At 32.2% G+C, this 19,992-nt stretch overlaps 1 protein-coding gene across 1 annotated transcript; it reads right to left on the bottom strand.

The window, feature by feature from the left end:
- Positions 1–752: 752 nt before the first annotated feature.
- On the bottom strand, positions 753–9,314 carry LOC146998952 (THAP domain-containing protein 5-like). The gene is made up of 4 exons (XM_085812070.1): positions 5,550–9,314; positions 3,774–4,089; positions 2,579–2,736; positions 753–1,292 (listed from the first exon to the last, which is right to left on the bottom strand). The coding sequence occupies exons 3-4, from the start codon at positions 2,729–2,731 to the stop codon at positions 1,074–1,076; spliced, it is 372 nt and encodes a 123-aa protein (XP_085668196.1). The 5' UTR covers positions 2,732–2,736; positions 3,774–4,089; positions 5,550–9,314; the 3' UTR covers positions 753–1,073.
- Positions 9,315–19,992: the final 10,678 nt, after the last annotated feature.

The raw sequence follows: 19,992 nt of genomic DNA, 5'->3' as shown, positions 1-19,992 counted from the left end.
AACAATGGACGAGTTGCATCAACAGGATGAGGAAATACAAAATTTGATAATGGATTATTAAACAGAGATATACATCTTCTATTAATGGAATTATTGTCACTAACAACAACAATTACTTTGAAACCTAACAATAATTTTAATAACCAAGACTAACAATTATTTTTTTCAAAACAGTGAACAAAACTTCAGCTGTCATTTTCTTTGATGGTAATATATGGACAACATCTTTAAAGTAGCACAAAATACTCTATCATAAATACATGTGCACTAGAAGCTAAGTTATCAACTTCCTGGCCAATTCCAACAATATCTCCACTTTTGTAGTCAAGAAAAGGTCTGATGTGAATTTAATCCATCATTAATGAAACATATTATTCATGCTCTTTCAGTTAGCAAGCTTTTTGCTTAGCATATGCCAAAAACAACATATCATCTGTTTCCTTTTGGGGATTTACATTTAATTTAGAACTTATTTTATGTATAGTACTTGGATGAGGCAAAATTAAATTAGCAGATTGTTGGACAAATTTATATGCTTGGGGCGATAACAAATAAAACATAGAAGCTAAAATTAAGGTATTGGATGAATATTGACGATTTTGAGGCTTACATTTTACAAGGGAAAGTTGTTCAATCATGAACTCAAATAAAATTTTATCACCTTCATTTGTGAAACTTAAAGATTTCATCAGGTTGATTATAATTTCAATCAAATTCATTAAGTCTTTAGTTTCTAAAATTTCAATATGATCAAGTATTTCATGAATTTCATTAATATTACTTACTTTTATAGGTAACTCATTATACTTACTACTGATATGAGTCAATAACTTATTTTGAAACGATACAGATAATAAAAGATCTGCAGTAATGTGGACTGCATAAAGCAATTTTACACATCCATCAGTGCATTTTAAATTCAAAAACATCAAGATTATTGTCTTTGTGCACAACGTTCCAAAATGTAGAAAATTTATATTGCGTACAACAGGTTAAAAGTTCATTAAAGTCTGAATATGTCCTCGATTTATAATACTCAGCAGCTGATAACTTACTATGAGCAATAGCTTTCATCATGAGGTTTGCTTCTCATTCCATTTTTTTCTCATTTGGACTTTTTCTCGAACTACCAGCTTGTGAAGATAAATACGATGGACAGCCATCAAATATGCTAGGAAAAGCGCCTTCTTTTTTGGTCTCTGCAGTGAAGCTTTAATGATTTTCCCATTTTTTTCATCGAAAGCTGATGTTTCCCAGATGAGGTTATCAGGTTGAAAATGTTTATGGCACACCTATTAAGTAAAAGGAAGACATCATGTAACTAACTTCTTAAAACAACCAACTGTAAAGCAAGATTGGATCACTTTCCTTATAAATAAAAAAATTCAAGCTTTGGCAATGCTTTGGGCAGGTTAAATTTTAAATGCATATATGCAAATTAAAATTTTCTTTCAAATATTTAAGGATCAGTTAACACAACATATAAAAAATCTGATCATGACAGCATACGACCTCCCGCCTATTCTATGGCTTATACAGCAACGAGCTTCGAAGTATCATTTGCCCTTGATTGTTTGTAAATTACCGTAATTTCCGGAAGAAAGGCCGCATCAGCGTAAACGCCGCACTCGAGAAAAATGGCGGGAAAAAAATTAAAATAACACAGAAACGCCGCAATAGATTAAATTGCGCGTGACATCGTCGTGGGCCGTATAGATGCAAAAGCTCAACCTAAGTCCTGATATATGACATACCAGTTAAGAAAAATGCATGAAATGAAACCATAACTCAAAAATAAATTAAAGGTAAGAAATGTATAGCTTCTGTGTCGTTTAGAGACATTTTCAAAAATTTTCCGCTCCCTTCTTACTTAAAAACTATTCAACAAGTACTTGTACCCAAACTGATGGGATCTGTATTTGGCAGAATGCCAAGAAAAAATCCTTTCATGCTGAAGGGGAAATACGTCAGAGTTCGTTATTGCGAGGCAGGTGGAGTCGTGTCCGCCTTTGAAAAAAATTGCAGAAAAGGCAGGGTGGGGAGAGGATGGGTCCTGGAAGATTCATCGAATGGCAGAGGAGAGAGACTATTCAAACTGATGACAATGTTGATTTGAAAGGGGGAAGAATGTTATTGTTCTGAGATCTCGTTTAGGGTGAATAAGGCATGTAGGTCCGTTCAAGGGAAAGAATGTAAACAAAATAACGTTCGCAAAAATCAACTGAGTGGTCTTTTGTGTGGGAACAGCACCAGTCTATGCACAATGACAAGGCCATCCAAACTATGTACAATGACCATCATAGGAAATATTTTATTTTAGTGCACCTAAACGCCGCATGGGTGTTTAAGTTAAACTGAAAATTTAAGTTTTAAACACATAAACGCCGTGGCGTTTCTTCCGGAAATTACGGTAAATGTAGTTTGTTGATTCATCAAATAGAAAACTATACACTGAAACCTATTTATACATGTTGGCGGGAGGTAAAAATTATAGCTTGCAGAAAGTTTCCATAGCAGACTAAGAATATTCTACCAACAATTTATTGAATCTTAATAAATTAATTAGGATTACACCTACCCGAGAATATGGAGTTGATGAGAAGTCCTTCCTAGGTATATTTCTTAGCCACCTCTCTCTAAGAGCATCATTTTTGGGAAAGGAAAATGTATGCACCTTTTCAGTACCTTTATAATTTCCCCGACAACCAGTTACACAGCATTTAAATGGCATATTTTCTGTAAAAACAGTACAAAAATCAGTTCTATAAATACTAAATGTTATAACAATTTAAATTTGCATAATCATACATTGAAATTCGATACACCATAAACCAACGGTGGAGAATTTCAAATGTCATTCAAACATTTGAATGAATGAGACTTCAAGAAATTCGTATCTGAAGAACACCTAAGCTTCTATTAAGATATCTATTATTATACTGAAATTATTACTCGCATCAATGATGATAATTTTGATATTTAAAACATGCTGAAACAGTCAAATGAAAATAATATCAAACTTCAGGTGAATCATGTTTAGAATATTTAGAATATTGAACAGTAAAATATATACGTGAAATCTGAAGAAAGACTTTGTTTGGTAAACTAAACACTATTTATGGAATGTTAAGATGAATTTACTGCTTTAATATTTAAATACATTGTATGCAAATACACAGTATAAATTTAGAAACCACATAAAATACATCTTTCAATAGTGATAAGTTAATATATAATTAAACTCACAATAAAACAAACGTTTTTAACTTTAAAAGTTTGCCATTCTCACTTATACTTACACTCATTATACAATGCACTCACATTTATTCTACACACTCACATATTAGCGTACATACGTTTGTTAACTGATATACGTAATTATTAATTTAACTAGATTTATTGTATAGGTTTACTTTCAGTTACATTTTTAAAAACTGTTAAGCTTTATATAAATGATTAGATTAAAAATTCGTAAAACAGTAATGAAATAATAAAAAACTTTTATAAAAGAAAATACGTAACATTAGATACTGCACACATAAAATTAAAACTTCGGTGATGCACTTAAACAAAATATATTAAGTAAATTCAGAAATAAGATTAATAATAATAATAATAATAATGGCTAATCAATACAAAGATAAACATAATAAGTATACATGTGTTACTAATAATTAAGCAATTAATACTTAATTTAATTCAACATTAGTAATAGCAAGTGTTTATTCCAATGAACAAAATATAAAGTTACATTTCAATAAATACGAACTTACCAAGTATTTCTTCTCCCCGACAGCATGTGCTAACATTCCAGTCTATGTACACCACAAAGCAATGGCTCCCCAATTGAGAATCCAAACCTCGAGAACATCCCGTGGGCCTACTAACTTTGACGTCACACTTGTTTCTACAACCTGTCCATTGGCTTTATAATCTAGGAGGCACTGGCCAAGGGAGAGAGAAGAGCACTGTCGCTCTTGCAGTGCTGAAATTCTGGCGTGTTGTTGGAAATCTGATTTCTTTTTACTCCGCGCGTGTAGTATTCCTTCATCATATGGACCATAAACAGAGTTCATGAAAATTTGCAACCTTAAAAAAATTACCTTGCTGAAATTCAATCAACATCAAATGCAGATCAAACTATTGCAAAAGCAACAGAAATTTTAAAATATCTAAATGATGATAATTTGAAGTGATGATTAGAGCTTTTTTATCAGATTATGCCTCATGTTGAAATAATATACAACTAAATGCAATCCAGAGAAATTAGTGTGCTTAAAGTTAATGAATATATAACAAATTTCAAAACTGTTATTTTAGAATTAAGAAACTCAAAGTACTGTGAGAATTTTTCAAAGACACTGATGGCAGAAGCTAAGGAAATATGTGACTTGTACTGTGTACATTATATCAGTACTGATATAATGCACTAATATTCTTCCACTAAACACTTAGCAGCTGCTAAATTGTTTAACAAGAAATGCTTTGCTAGTTTTAGGAATGAACATCCTGTAGAAGAAATAGTACTGACCACTGAAACATATCTAATGACTGACAAAGAAAAGCTTGAAACTGAGCTAAAAGTATTCTATTGTAGGTCTGATATCCATGAATACTGCAAATTAATTGAGCTGTTGAAATTTATCTTCGAAAACAATCTAGATAATGTTTTTAGTGAAATTACGAAACTGATAAAAATTCTCTTGAGAGTTCCCATGGCTACATCAGAGGCAGAACGCTGCTGTTCAACACTGAAAAAAAAAATGAAAACTTTTCTAAGAAGCACTAGGAATTCAAGAAGACTAAATGCCCTAGTATTGCTTTCAATAAAGAAAAATATCCTCAGTTGTGATCGAGAGATCAAGGAGAAAATTATTCATCTTTTCGCGCAAATTAAAATAAGAAGAATGGATTACGATTTTATATGACTAGATAAAGTTTGAACTTGTAAGATTTCATGAAGTTTCAAAATAAATTTTATTTTTATACATGTTAGTTTCCTTTTACACAATTTAAAAAAAAATGTTATTTATTTATTTATTATTATTATTATTATTATTATTATTATTTTTTTTTTTTTTTGGGAACAGCACCCCCACTCATTTTAGCTAAGAGCCGCCATTGCTGCTTTTCCCAAAAACTGCATACACTGCGTCGTTTTTCTTTCAATTTTTAAGTAGTAATATTGATTGAAAGGGGAGGAATCGAAAGTAAATACTGTGCTTAAGATGTCCAGTAAAATCTCAGTGCATTCAGTTCAGTTTCACTGCACAATATGAAAGAATACTCAAACATGTTCAGCATAAATTTAGATTTGACCTAACAATATTTTATGACAGGAACAGTAGATGTGTTTATCCTTTTGACTGCATTGATGGAAGTCAGATCTAATGTGAAACAATTCCTGTAAGAAACCAAGTGTAATGTGCAATAATCCCTGTTAGAATTCAAATCTAATGAGAAATAACATTAGATTTGGTTTCTAACTGGAACTTACTAAATTCATAATTCAGCGAAATCAAATATATGAATAGGAATTTTAATATTACCCAAGGACTCCTTAGTGCAAGACTATGTGCAAAGCAGTCTGGCCTTCTGAGTCCACGCTGACAGGATCTAAACATTGCAGTGAGGTCTTCAGAACGTGTATACGAACAAAATTCGACGTATACACGTTCTGAAGACCTCACTGCGATGTGGACTGCTTTAATTTCTTCCATTTCAGCTATATCAATAACGGTGCCCCTTGTAACATGGGCATCCAATGCTAAAAATAAATTTTAAAATATGTAATAAATATAATTAAATAAAGTTAAAACATTTAAATTAATGTAAAGTTATACAAGTTTCAGTGAAAATTTAAAAAAACATATTCATTTGAAAATGCATTATATAGCAATATGAATCTCTACATGCTTTCTTCTGCATAAAAAAGGTTTACAAATTTTCATTACTTATTAGAAAACTTAATAAATGTAATAACCAGTATTCACTGTAAAGGTGAATTATTCATGGAAACAAAAGAGGTAAAAAAAATAATAAATTGAGTCAACATTAAAAAATATACATTTAATTATAGTCAGCAGTCTAGTAACATTACCTATCAGTCTAGCTCATGTACACCATCATTAAAATTTGAAAATGGAGAAAAGAGTAATTTTTAATAGCGCAGATTGCATTGTAATTAAGTCTCATGTAATCACCTTTTGCTTTCTTAAATTCTCACTGCACCTTGGAAATGTACGATGTTGTGAATAAAAATTGCTTTTTCCTTCAAAAAAGAAAACAGTTTGGAAGGCAGAATTCTTTAAAATGTGCAAAGTTTTTCCTGTATGAGATAAGAATAACTGATAAAATGTATTTCAAAGCTAGGTAATGCAAAGCATTATTTTTAGTCCAAAGGGGCTTTGTCCCTGAAGGACTATTGTTTTCGTTTTGCGATTTTGCGTTGAATCACTATAAATATCCGTTTCACTTTTCAACTGTTGTCACCAAATGTTAAGAGTCCTACATTATATTTGAAGAAATTAAATAATGAAAATCTGCATAAATGTATGTATATTTCTCGCATTGTGATAAAACAATGGTACATAGAGCCATCAAATTTTGAATGATGTAATCCTCCTACGAATATGGGCATGAGGAAGACCAAATTTGAAATTTGTTTTATTATCGATTTCATATTTTGTAAAACTTTAACGAATTTTTGATTAACAAACTCAAGGATTTCAAAGCGAGCAATGGCAACAGTCTACGGGGGGGGACCTTTTTATCTCCAGCACGCGGAACTGTGTATTGGAAATTCTAAAGATATGCTAATTTTAAAATTATTTTGAGACATTTTTATGGAACTGAATTTTATGGTTTATGAAATAAAGAGCAATTATGATTTCAAGGGTATAAAAATTTACAAAAAAAAGTTTAATTTTTATTTGTTTACCTTTATTAAACATTTCTTTCAACGCGCACATGCCTAAAGCATACATTACACATAGTCGAAATTAGAAAATTGCAACCAGAAAACTATTTGATGTGTATTCGTGATATTTTAATCACGAGGAATTTTATTTAAATCATATCAAAGACGGAGTACATCGAGATGAAATACTACAGGTAGTAACTTAGTAAGGAATTATAAGCCGAATAAAATAAAAACATCTGCTTTGAAGATAAGGATAGTGCTGACAGATCAACTTCCAGTTCATTGCGCTGCCGCGACATTTCTCCCCTTCGAGAGCAGCGTGAAATTGATAAACAGATTTGGAACGGTTAGAGAAACAAAGGATATGCCTTTATCCATTTTTTGCAGCAATTCCACTTTTTGTTTGATGGACATCGAAACATGCTTTCGCTTTGTAGATCCTTTGGCAGCTCCAGAATCGGAAATTCTTTTTGACATAATCGAAAGTTCAAGCTTAGTTTTATAAAATTGCTCTAACAGTCTGCAAAAAAATAATAAGCCGGATCCAATTAGAAGATTAAGGAACAACGCAATCTGCAACACTAACTGAAATAGATAATTAGATAATTTTAGCCTAGCTTATACCGTCCGTTATACATTAAACGCGCATGCGTAAACGTATATGCACATGCGTAGATACTTTATGCGTTTACGCATGCGCAGAAAGTTCGTAGCTTTGAGGTACGGATTATAGATAATTCCGGTTTATGGACGTCCGGATTAGAGACTTTTGACTGTATTAAGACTGATTGTAACTAGGTCTCGTTTGGCTGTAATTAGAATTGGGTGCCAGCTATGATTAAAACTGATGATAGCTGCTCTGGAATGTTGATTAGGGGACTGAGGAGAATATTGAAAGACATTCAAAGACATTGCAATGCTACTTACTTTCCCTTCGATACAATAGGATTCTTGGATTAAAGCAAAGTCTTTATGGTTATGAGTTAAGAATTCTGCTAGATGATCAGAAGCCACTTTTGCTCTTTGTAAGTTGATTTGAAGAAAACGAATTGAAAAAAATGGCCTAGAGTTTTCTTAGCAAGGTTGGGGGTAGATTATTTTGTACATTACTGTCCACGTTATAATCTGCAGTTGAAGTGTTCTTTAAATTGCGCTTTTGTATGTTAATTGCAACTGAAGAATTTTTAGTTATGGATGATGGCAACATGTGAGGTTGTGGCTTTGTCCAGGTACAATAATTTGTTTAGCTGACTTCTGTAAGTTGGCATGTTCTTTCATGAGCACCGTGATCAGTTGGCAATGAAGAACCAGTTTCTTGGTTACTTCACACACAATTTACACAGAGTTTTACGTTTGAGGTACACTCTCTATGCGTTGTTTTGCGCAGATGGAACAGCAGGGAGGATTTTGACAGCTTCGACTATTATGTCCAAGACCCTGGCAATGAAGGCAACGGGGAAGTGAAATGTAGTGACGGAAGGAAGACGAGTTGAATCCAATGAAGACTCTTGAAAACGTAAAACAGTCACTAGAATCAGAAGAAATTTCTATAATCCAATTATTTGTATTTTCAGATCGGTGAACTGGAGAACAAGAAATATCAAGATTATTATTTGATGTAATTTTCAGAGAAGCCGATTTGATATCTTCAGCAGCCGCTGAAGAGGGTACATTAAACACTATGAGTTTGGTACTTTTGGGTTTTGAAGTACGAACAGTTACGGAGGCTTGTAGTTGTGAATTTTCAACGATTGAGCAGTGTAAGTGTTCTAAGTCTGCTTTCTTTTCGACACCGATTAAAAGCTCATTAGACTTAGTAGTACGAATATTATTGATATGAATATCCAGTTTTTGTGGATTAAGTGTCGAACTTAGTTGGTGTCTGATATCTTCAGGTGTTCTCTCTGAATCTTTAGGTTTCAGGAGTAGAATATGAACTCTGATTTGACTTTTTGGAGTCTGTTTCAAAGAAATGTTTTTGGCGGCAGCAACAGCGTAAGAATTTGGGGTTTGTTCTAGAAACTTTGTTTCGAATAATTTTTTACCTTCATGTTGTTGTTGCTGCAAATGTTCCTTCACTTCAGAAATAACTATAGTATTTGAATGCTGAAGATACAGTTGTTCTCTCAGTTCTGAAATTGTACCTTCGTGCTTCGCTAGAGTAAGTTCTTGGTCTCCACTATTTGACGAAGAGCTGTTAAATGGCCAGAAATATTTTTATGTTCTTGAGTATTAAGTTTTCTAATTTTGCCGATGTTTAGAAGATCTTTAATTTTATCAGTAATTCGTAGAATATCATTCAATCTGGAGGGGTCAGCATTTTCAGGATTGCTAGTTAATGAATGGGAGATGTTTAACCCGGGAGAAGTCGCGCGGGGCGCAGAGTCATCCCATGCGTCAAAAATCCACAATCCTAACCGGAAATATTTCATTTTAATGAATCATCCTTTTAGTATCCTCCTGTTTGACACTCCCCTTGGAATGCGTATTGTCATTTTTGCTTGTTTTTCTATTGTGTGAGAGAAGCAATCGTTTCTTGGAATCCATGATGGAATGGGGTGACTCCATTCCCTCATGTCACCCCATTCCCCTCAGTCACCCCATTCTCTCATGGATTCCAAGAAGTGTTGTTCTTTAAATTCTGTTACGAATTGTGTTCTTTAAATTCCGTGCGAGTGTTACTGTTTCGAAATTTTTCATTAGTAGAAGTTTAGCTTCGTGCTCTTGTGTGTTGCGATTGTGGTTCTGTTGGATTATTCGATAGATAATGGTTTACAAACGTAAATTTACCGAATATGAAAAAGAGATGGAACGTTTGAGAACTGTATTAGATGAAGTTGAGTCTTCTGAAGGAGAAATTGATCAAGATAGTAAATATGAATCTGATAAAGAAATATACAGTTCTCACAACAGCGAAAGAGAATTTGAGCAGAATGATGAAGACGACGAAAATCCTGATTTAGTAAAAAGTATTTTTATTAGCAAAAATAAGAGTTTGGCGAAATGGAAAACCAAATCAAAAAGTGAAAAAGGTCTTCTCAAATTATAATAACTCATTTAGCAGGATTAAAAGAAACTGCACGCAATATAAAGATGCTTCTAGAAAGTTGAGAATTGTTTTTCAATGCTAAAATGATACAATCCATTGTAGAGTGTACAAGTATTTATATTGGAAAAATATTACGACAAATGATGTGGAAATTGGAGCACTTTTTGGGCTTTTACATCTGTACGGCTTGCATAAATCGTCACATAAAAATACGCAAGATTTGTGGGCTACTGAAAATTGAAACAGGCATTGCAATTTTATGGAACACAATGTCATATAAAAGATTTAAATTTCTTCTCAGGTGTCTACGGTTAGACAATGTGACTAATCGTGAAGTTCGGGAAAAAATTGGACAAACTGGCGGCTGCGAGAGAATTTTTTACCGATTTCAATGAAAATTGCCAAAAGATATAGCTTATTGGTAAATATGTTACTATCAAAGAAAAATTAGAGAAATTTCGAGGGCGGTGTTCCTTTTGTCAATATATACCCAGCAACCCATCGAAGTATGGAATCAAAATATTTGCCTTAGTAGATTCAAGAACTTTCTGCAGCTATAACATGGAGATATACACAAGACAACAGTCGGAAGGTCCCTTTAGATTTGAAAATTCTTCATTTGAAATTACAAAACGCCTGTGCACCCCTTTGTTTGCGCAGAAATGTAACAATGGATAATTGGTATATGAGTTATCCTCTAGCAAAAGAACTTTTGTCAAAGAAGTTAACTATTGTAGGAACCCTGAACAGAAACAAGGCTGAAATTCCCACCAGTTCGTCCAAACAAAAACTAGGAACGGTTATTTATCTATATTTGGGTTCTAAAAGAACGCAACAATAGTATCGTATGTGCCTAAAAAATCAAAATGTGTAGTTTTGTTATCTACAATGCATTGCGATGATGCCATTGATAAAAGTGATGATACGAAGAAACCAGAAATAATTTACTTTCATAATGCAACAAAAGGTGGTGTAGATAAAGTTGATGAAATGTTATCGTTATATTCGACATCTCGAAAAATCAACAGATGGCCGATGGTCGTCTTTTACTGTGTTGAACGTCACTGCAATAAATACCCAAGTTGCTTTATTCCCAACAAAGACCCCTCCCTTACAATATGGAAATAGTAGAAAATTCCTAAAAAATTTGGCTATATCTCTTATACAGTGCCTTACATAGAGATAACAAAAAATATGTCAATGTTTCCTAAAGTGGTTCCTGAAAGCATCGATAATGCGACTTCTAGTGTATCAGAAGAACGCCCATCAAAGAAACCAAAACTCGACAAAGGCCGACGTTCTACGTGTCCAAGATCCAAAGACAATAAAACTACAATTTCTTGCAAAATATGTGATAATTTTTCATCTAAAATTCATTCTTCCTATGTTTGCCAGAAGTGTATGTTAGCTTCTGACTCCTGATTAGGTATATACAGTCAAAAGTCGTTAATCCGGACTCGTCGGGACTTCGGCGATTCCGGATTATCGATTTTCCGGATTATAGATCATCAGTTTAAATCTGGTAAGATGGCATGCAGAAATTACAAAATTAAAAATATGAAACCGTAATTTATGAAATAAAGAACAATTATGATCTAAAGGGTATCAAAATTTACAAAAAGAAAAAGCTTAATATTTATTTGTTTACTTTATTAAACATTTCCTTCAATGTAAGTTGCTTCGTTTCATGTGATAATACTTTCTCTTTAATTCTATTAAACAGACATAATTTCTTGTTTAGTTACAAAGTTCCGCTGTTCAAGTCATATAATTGCTGTGTTGAGAATACCGACTAATTTGTCAATCGAAATGTTTTCGTTTTCAATAACCTCTGGGTCACTTTCTTCACTATCGGAAGCGAATTATAATGACGAGGAAATTGATTTAAATCATATCAAAGACGGAGTACATCGAGATGAAATACTACACTTAGTACGGATTTATAAACCAAATAAAATAAAAACATCTGCCCTGAAGATAAGGATAGTGCTGACAGATCAACTTCCAATCCGCGGCGTGAAATTGATAAACAGATTTCGGATTTTAAAACATACTTTCGTTTTGTAGATATAAATTACATATTAGTAAATATATATCGAAAATTCTATTTGACATAATCTTTCTTATCTATCATAATCTAATAATGACGTTTCCGCCCCCCCCCCCCTCTGCCGCAGAACAGTGTGAAATTGATAAACAGATTTCGGATTTCAAAACATACTTTCGCTTTGTAGTAAATATATATCGGAAATTCTATTTGACATAATCGAAAGTTCAAGCTTACTTTTATAAAATTGCTCTAACAGTCTGCAAAAAATAATAAGCCGGATCCAATTCGAAGATTAAGGAACAACGCAATCTGCAACATTAACTGAATTAAATAACTTTAGCTTAGCGTATAACTCCGTTACACATTAAACGCTCATGCGCACAAACATATTTGCAGCCGTAAGGGTCTTACGCGCTCTCGTAAACGCCTGTGCGCATGCATGGACGCGACGCATGCGCAGATAGTTTGTAGCTTTTGAGGTCCGGATTATGGGTGTCCGAATTAACAACTTTTGACTGTACTTATTTTGAATGGATTTTTTTTCTTAAATATTGAAATAAGTTTTTTAAGTAAAGAAGTATAGTTTCTAAATGAAATACTGCAATTATTGTTTATAATCAAATGATTTCTATAAAATATATAACACATTTTCCTAATGAAACTGATTAGGGTGACGCTGTCACCCCGCGCGATCTCCAACGTCAATGTTGGGAGCACGCCTTCTGCCAGGTTAATAATGATAGTGAGGAAGACCTATCTTTAGAAGCCGTCGATAAGAGTTTACAATTTCATAGCGCACATAAAACAAAAATGACAATAAATCAGAAGCTATTCATAATCAGAGCAGAAAATTTCTAGTACATGAAGTTAACAAAAATAAATAAATAAGTAAATAATAGTGAATAATTCCTTATTAGAATAAATGTTACTACTCACATAAAGTCTGACAAAAATAATTCTAAATTCAGGTGTTATACAGTTCCAATGTTTCTTAGGAAAAAGAATATATATATAAAGAAAGAAACACAAAATAAATAAAAATAAAGAATTATCTGTTGACAATACTATATTATGTCAAGTCTTAACCAAAGGTTAATTAATTAAATAACTGTGAGTTGTCAGACGTACATTATATTAAGTCGTTAAGAGGAATTCTAAACCTTACTCAGACAGGTATTTCTGCAAGTGAGTGTTAAGTAATCAGTATTATACTTAGAAAACAGATACACCAGTATGCAGAAAATTTTCAGAATTATGCAAAACACACAAAACACAATGTGATAGGTTAGGGGAGTATAAATCAGTATGAAAAGACACACTAGTTACATTAACACATGTACATACAATTCTAAATACCAGATAATAATAATAACAATAATTGTAGTGAAAATAAAATAATATTAAAAAAGAATTTTTTAAAAAAAGTATATTCTTTCCTAAAGTCCAAGACTGCAGGAGTTAATAAATATACCGTGAAAACTGGTTCAGAGTTCTGCTCGCAAGTGAATAAAAATAGTGATTCAAGAATTAATTAATTAAAAGATAAGCACATGGTATCAAACTAATAATGTGATGATCTGTGAAGATGCAGTATTTGAGGCCGTTTCATTCAGTGCTTTTATCCTTTTAGAACTTTGGTTAAAGATTTTAAACACAATTGTTGAAATTGGGCAAAAATTCTCCACCGATGAAACTGAGAAAGCCATGTGCAATGACAGGGCGCTGTTCTTCTTAGAGCTGTAACAATAGAGCATGGTCGTGGGCATACAGATACAGTTCAAGGTCGCCTCCCAACTGGTTTCGGGGGCAAGTATGTGGGAAAAAAAATATCTCTGTAGAAGATGATGGGGGACATTAAATGCTCTTGAGTAATAACACTTGCACGTTAAATGCTCTTGAGTACGATTTCAGCGTTGATAGTCTTGTAAATAAGTTATAATCCAGGAAAAACTTGCATTAATTGAGCTGAATATGACACAATTTTAATGAGCTGTACTTCCTTAATTGCTTGAAATAATAACATCAAATGGCATCCATAGGTATCCTGGGAATGTGAATTAATCAAAAAGTTGAATGGTACTTACATATTATCGCAACCAGGCCAAAATTTGCATAAATTGCCAAATTTGGCGACCCTACTTACAGCAACACTACGTGTTATACGTAGTTTTGTAAAAAGAGCATGTGGAGATTCACAAAATTTTCCTGCATTTTTGTGCAAATTTTTGTAATTTATGAGAAAATAGCAGTGTACATGGATAAAGTCAAGAATGTGCGCAATGCCATTTTTGTGCAATTCTGGGATGTTTTTTTAAGTAAAAATAAGTCGACGTGCACATGGTTATGGCGAATACGGTTTTCAATCAGTGCTAAAAGCAATAGCCAAAAGATTTCCGCCGAAAAAATAATTCTGCAACTTATTCAAATTCGAAACTGGAAGGGTTTAATTGCTATTTTATATTTTAAAACAAAATAATATAAAAAACTGTATTAAAAATTATCTGTAATTAATAAATGTACATTTTCTTTCTATTCATACTTTTTTACTCAAACTTACGAATAGCGCCAACCTGGTTGCGATAATACGTAAGTACCAGTTCAATTAATTTTATAGACGGCAGCACTATTACACAGGAAGAGTTTTATAAATAACTTTTGATCCTTGGCACTTCGCTTAACCACTTTCGCAAACAAAGGAATATCGGCCGCGTTTCACAAGAATAATAAAAACTAAGTATTTGCTGAAATAATGGTCATAGGAACTAAATCTTTGCAGCACTGTGTTCGCGGTATGTTGCTGAAACTTGTGCTATACAATTGAAATCGACTTTTGTTTTCTAAACAACACTTACAACAAAACAAGCGGAAGCACGTGAAACTGCAGCCTACACAGCTGCTGGTACAACTGATATTAACTCTGAAGGAACAGGAATTTGTTACTAACAAGATGTCTTTAATGCAGAAGCAATTCGGTGTACATGCAAGTTTCTAATTATCTTCTATATGTTAAGGCCTTATGTTCGTTGAAGCGAAAATGTTCCGTATATAGTTGACAGGAAATAAAATTTCTTATAAAAAAACACTGCTTGACTAAAAATGTTTGTTCTTTGGCAAAAAAAAAAAAAAAAAAAAAAAAGAAGAAGCACTGAAATTTTTTTACACTAATTTTCCACTTTTTTCTAATTTATCTTTTCCAGGCTTCCCATATTTAGCGATTTAAGCGAACTCAACACAAATTAAAGTGTTACTTCCAATTACACAACACGCAGGAAAATTTGTAAGAAACACAGTAACTTTCGAGGACATTAGATCCGATCCGTAACATATCACTTTCTCATGATCAAATTGGCTGGACCCCTCTTAGTTTAACCCCAAGGGCTGTTTAGAGCTCCTAATGATTCCTGCAATTTAGTACAATATCTCAGTTCTATTTATCAACATGCCTTTGTTCTTAAACAGAAAAAAAGTGCAAAGAATATGTGCCTACAGTTCGTTTTATTTTTAGATGCTTACTTTGTTGCTTAAAAATAAAGAGAAGATTTATAACAGAAAAAAAAAAAAAAAAAAAAAAAAAAAAAGCAGGTTTAAGAATTCTATAAGAAAAGATGGTTGATCTTTACAATATGGTAACTGGTAGTTTGGCGACATTTTGGAGGCGATAAAGGTTACTACTTGGGACTTTGGTAATAATTTCAGCAGTACTGAGTTCCGATTACGCATTATTTTGTGTGAGGGAAATGAGAGATCATGGGATATGTCATGTGATATTAATGGACGAATTACGGTTCTTTAATCGGAAAAGGGGAGAAATCGGGAAAAAATCTGGAAATTTTGTATTTGGCTTTATTCTGTGTTGTGTGAAACAGTGTTCGTGAATTTTTGGATCCCATGGCCGTAACTAAAGTGAATTCGAAATGGGTATTTATGTATGTATTAATTTAATGTATGTGCTCATTTATATTTTAAGTAGTGTTTTTGAATTTAATTATATTTTAATTAAATGATAGTTATTTTGTGAATTTTATGTTTGTAGGAATTTGGTATACGTTTAAGTTGAAGTAAACATGCATGGAAATAATTTAAATATTTGATACTAAGTATTTGTAATGCTTGCGGTATGAATTCGTTGGTGACGTGTATAATGTAATAGATGATTTAGATGTAATAGATGAGGTAACAGTTTTTGGATATTTTATTTATTTTATATGTGGAAATGTTCATATTTGGGAAGGGTAAATACTTTTTCGCGATCAGGTAATTTCATATATGTTCTTTTTACCGGGTTTAAAGATTGAGAAAATTGTCATGTATTTTCGTGAAATTTTTCTAATTTATGAGAAAAAAGCAGTGTACATGGATATAGTGAAGAGTGTGCACAATGCCATTTTTGTGCAATTCTGGGATGTTTTTTTAAGTAAAAATAAGTCGACGTGTACATGGTTTAGTGATATTTTAATTAAATGATAGTTATTTTGTGAATTTTATGTTTGTAGGAATTTGGTACACGTTTAAGTTGAAGTAAACGTGCATGGAAATAATTTAAATATTTGATACTAAGTATTTGTAATGCTTGCGGTATGAATTCGTTGGTGACGTGTATAATGTAACAGATGATTTAGAGGTAAAAGTTTTTGGATATTTTATTTATTTTATATGTGGAAATGTTCATATTTGGAAAGGGTAAATACTTTTTCGCGATCAGGTAATTTCATATATGTTCTTTTTACCGGGTTTAAAGATTGAGAAAATTGTCATGTATTTTCGTGAAATGTTTCTAATTTATGAGAAAAAAGCAGTGTACATGGATATAGTGAAGAGTGTGCGCAATGCCATTTTTGTGCAATTCTGGGATGTTTTTTTAAGTAAAAATAAGTCGGCGTGTACATGGTTTATGTGTATGTGTTATTTTGAAAAACGCGTAAGGAGTATGGTATTGTGCACTTTTTCCCAATTTTGCAGTGAATATTTGTCATGATTAAGCAGTTTTGTTTGATAAAATTTCTAGCATAAGTGTAATTCGGCTAGTAGATTGTTGGAAGAAGTGTTCAGTAGATAAAAAGAAAACAAACATGTCTTTACTTCGTGAAGACAAAATGGCGGCGGGGAAAAAAATAGAGGGTTGCTGTAGGAGAGTTGGTTGCCAAGTTTTCGCCAAAAAATCGCCAAGTTACCATAATGTAAAGATCAACTGAAAAATTGTTTAAAAATGAATAACTATCATTTTAAAATTTTAGTCCATGAATCTATATTATTATGCAGTACAAAGTCTTTAATCCGGACGTCCATAATCCAGAATTGAAAGCTTCCGCATAATACCTTTACGCATGCGCCTTTAATGTATAACGGACGGCATAAGCTAGGCTAAAATTATCTAATTATTTATTTCAGTTAATGTTGCAGATTGCATTGTTCCTTAATCTTCTAATTGGATCTGGCTCATTATTTTTTGCAGACAGTTAGAGCAATTTTATAAAAAGTAAGCTTGAACTTTCGATTAAGTCAAAAAAGGTTTACGATTCTGGAGCTCCGAAAGGATATACAAAGCAAAAGCATGTTTTGATGTCCATCAAACAAAAAGTGGAATTGCTGCAAAAAATGGATAAAGGCATGAAGAAAGTGACAGAGAGGTTAGTGAAAAAAAAAACAAAAGAAAAATTTCGATTGACAAGTTAGTCGGTATTCTCGGCACAGCAATTACAGGACTTGAACAAAGTTCCTTTGTTACTGAACAAGAAATTATGCCTGTTTATAGAACTAAAGAGAAAGTATTAACACATGAAACAACTTAACAACTTAAACAACTTACATTGAAAGAAATGTTTAAAAAGTAAACAAATAAATATTAAGCTTTTGTAAATTTTGATACCCTTTAGATCATAATTGCTCTTTATTTCAAAAATTATTTTATATTTTTAATTTTATCATGTCTGCATGCCATCTTACCAGATTTAAATTGATGATCTATAATCCGGAAAAAACCCTAATCCAGAATCGCGAAGTCCCGACAAGTCCAGATTAAAGACTTTGTGCTGTATAATGTAAATAAACCAGAAGAAAATAAAAAATATTTTCACATTACCATCCGAGGACAATGGTGATACTTTTTAATATTATTATTGAAATTTTTCTGTTTTGCATTATAATCAAAGGTACTATTCGGTTTCGAGGGCCGTAAAAAATCGCCAAACTATTGTTGATGATAATGCTGCCAAAAATAATTGCAGCAACCCTAATAAGTGTGGCAAAAAAGGAAGTATAATAGTAAATAACTATCTAACATTGATGTTTTAATTTAGATGAAAGGCTAATTTCATATAATACTTTTTAATTATTATAATTTATATGAAAAAGGCTAAACATGACTGAATGGAAGCATAAGAGTAAATAACTATATCAAATCATTATTATAATTTATATAAAAATTGCTAAACGTAACTGAATGGATGCCTGCATCGCTATTTCCTACCGACTTATCGCTAAAGCATAATTTCATCTTGTTGGTTGTTCGGACGTAATTTTCTATAATGAATAATGCCTTTTCTTTGAAAATATTCTCGGTAAAGTGCAGAATCGCTCACTTGTTTGCCGCTTTTTACAAGGGTAAAAACAATTGGATTTTTGTCAATTTGTTTTACTTTTGAATTAAAAATAGGTCAATGTGTACATAAATAAAGTCAAGGGTGTGCGCAGTGCCATTTTTATGCAGTTCTAGGATTTTTTTTTAATGTGAAAATAGGTTGATGTGCACATGGCTACTGAGTATGTGAAATTCTTAAAAACGCATCAAGCAGTGGGTGATTCTGCACTTTACCCAAAATTCTGTTACCGACTTTTCATTATGGGCAATTCCCAAATTGTTAAATCCATACGATATCAAAAAAGGATTTAAAAATTAAACTAGTATTTCAATGGCATCTTAAGAAATATAGAACTATAAAAACTTACGCAATCTGAAAGCAGCAAGTGCATACATTTTCGCTGCAATTTTTTTACGGCCCTCAAAAAGGAATAATACCTAATCAAAAAGTTAAGGAAGAGAAATAAAGCTAATCTTAAAATAACTACAGCAACATTTTTGCTTTTTCTCAATACTTCCAAAACTTCCATACTTTCCAAAGCACCTAGCTAGTGAGTATGACATTTATTAAATTGTTTATTCTTTTTTTAAATTCATAGTATTTATTACTTCATTTTATTTTTCAGAGCCAAAATATTTCCAAGTTCCCAAAATGGAAAATAATTTCACCTTATAATATGATAGCAGAAGATAAAAATGAATTAAGTTCTCAAAATAAATATCTATTATGCATAGATTTCTTACCTGCAGAGAAATATTTCCCAAATTTCTTCTTCTGCAACTTCTAAGTTATACAAGTTTTTAGGATTTAAAGAATGTCCTAGCAGCAACATTTTAGATGCTGCAAAATGGGTGCTTTTCCATTATATCCCATAATCTTAACAAATATCCTAAAGAAATAGCATGTTTCTTTTGGAGAAGGGAAAGAAATTGTAAATAATCAATAAACATCACAACTCACTATTTACAAAAAAAAAAAAAAAAAAAAAAAAAAAAACTCAAAGTGAATGGGAAAAGATTTATTCAACTTGATCAATATGTACTATTTTTTAATAGTTTTTGATTTTTTTCTATCCTATTATGATCATTATCGTACAGGGGTGTAATAGAAGAGTACTGCAAATGCTTAGAATTCAAGCAAAATACTGGGCAGCAGAATTTTAGAGGCTAAAAATGTTTAACATTTTGGAAGGCACCGACCAACAGAATTTAGGACCGACAGATAATGCACTGGATGACAAAATGCTTTACTCAACTTAGTATGTCCAAGATTTGATTGAAAATGTCAGAGATTTCATTTCGCTTTTCTAACAGTGTTATGGAACACTGCACCGATTTTGTAAATTTTATACATTGACACATTTGATACTGGAGCCAAACAGGCATGGTCTTCA

The sequence above is a fragment of the Stegodyphus dumicola genome, chromosome 2, assembly GCF_044657685.1.
Source record: "Stegodyphus dumicola isolate Sdum_Otavi_A_Nest chromosome 2, ASM4465768v1".
Taxonomy (NCBI): domain Eukaryota; kingdom Metazoa; phylum Arthropoda; class Arachnida; order Araneae; family Eresidae; genus Stegodyphus; species Stegodyphus dumicola.
The sequence above is the reverse complement of the archived record's forward strand: the minus strand, read 5'-3'. Positions and strand labels throughout refer to the sequence as shown.

What these genes read in the sequence shown, in the direction of transcription:
- LOC146998952 (XM_085812070.1), bottom strand. Translation starts at nt 2,731, where the DNA reads ATGCCATTTAAATGCTGTGTAACTGGTTGTCGGGGAAATTATAAAGGT. An exon ending in CATCAACTCCATATTCTCGG is followed by an intron (nt 1,293 to 2,578) that starts GTAGGTGTAATC and finishes TTTACTTAATAG; the next exon opens with GTGTGCCATAAACATTTTCA.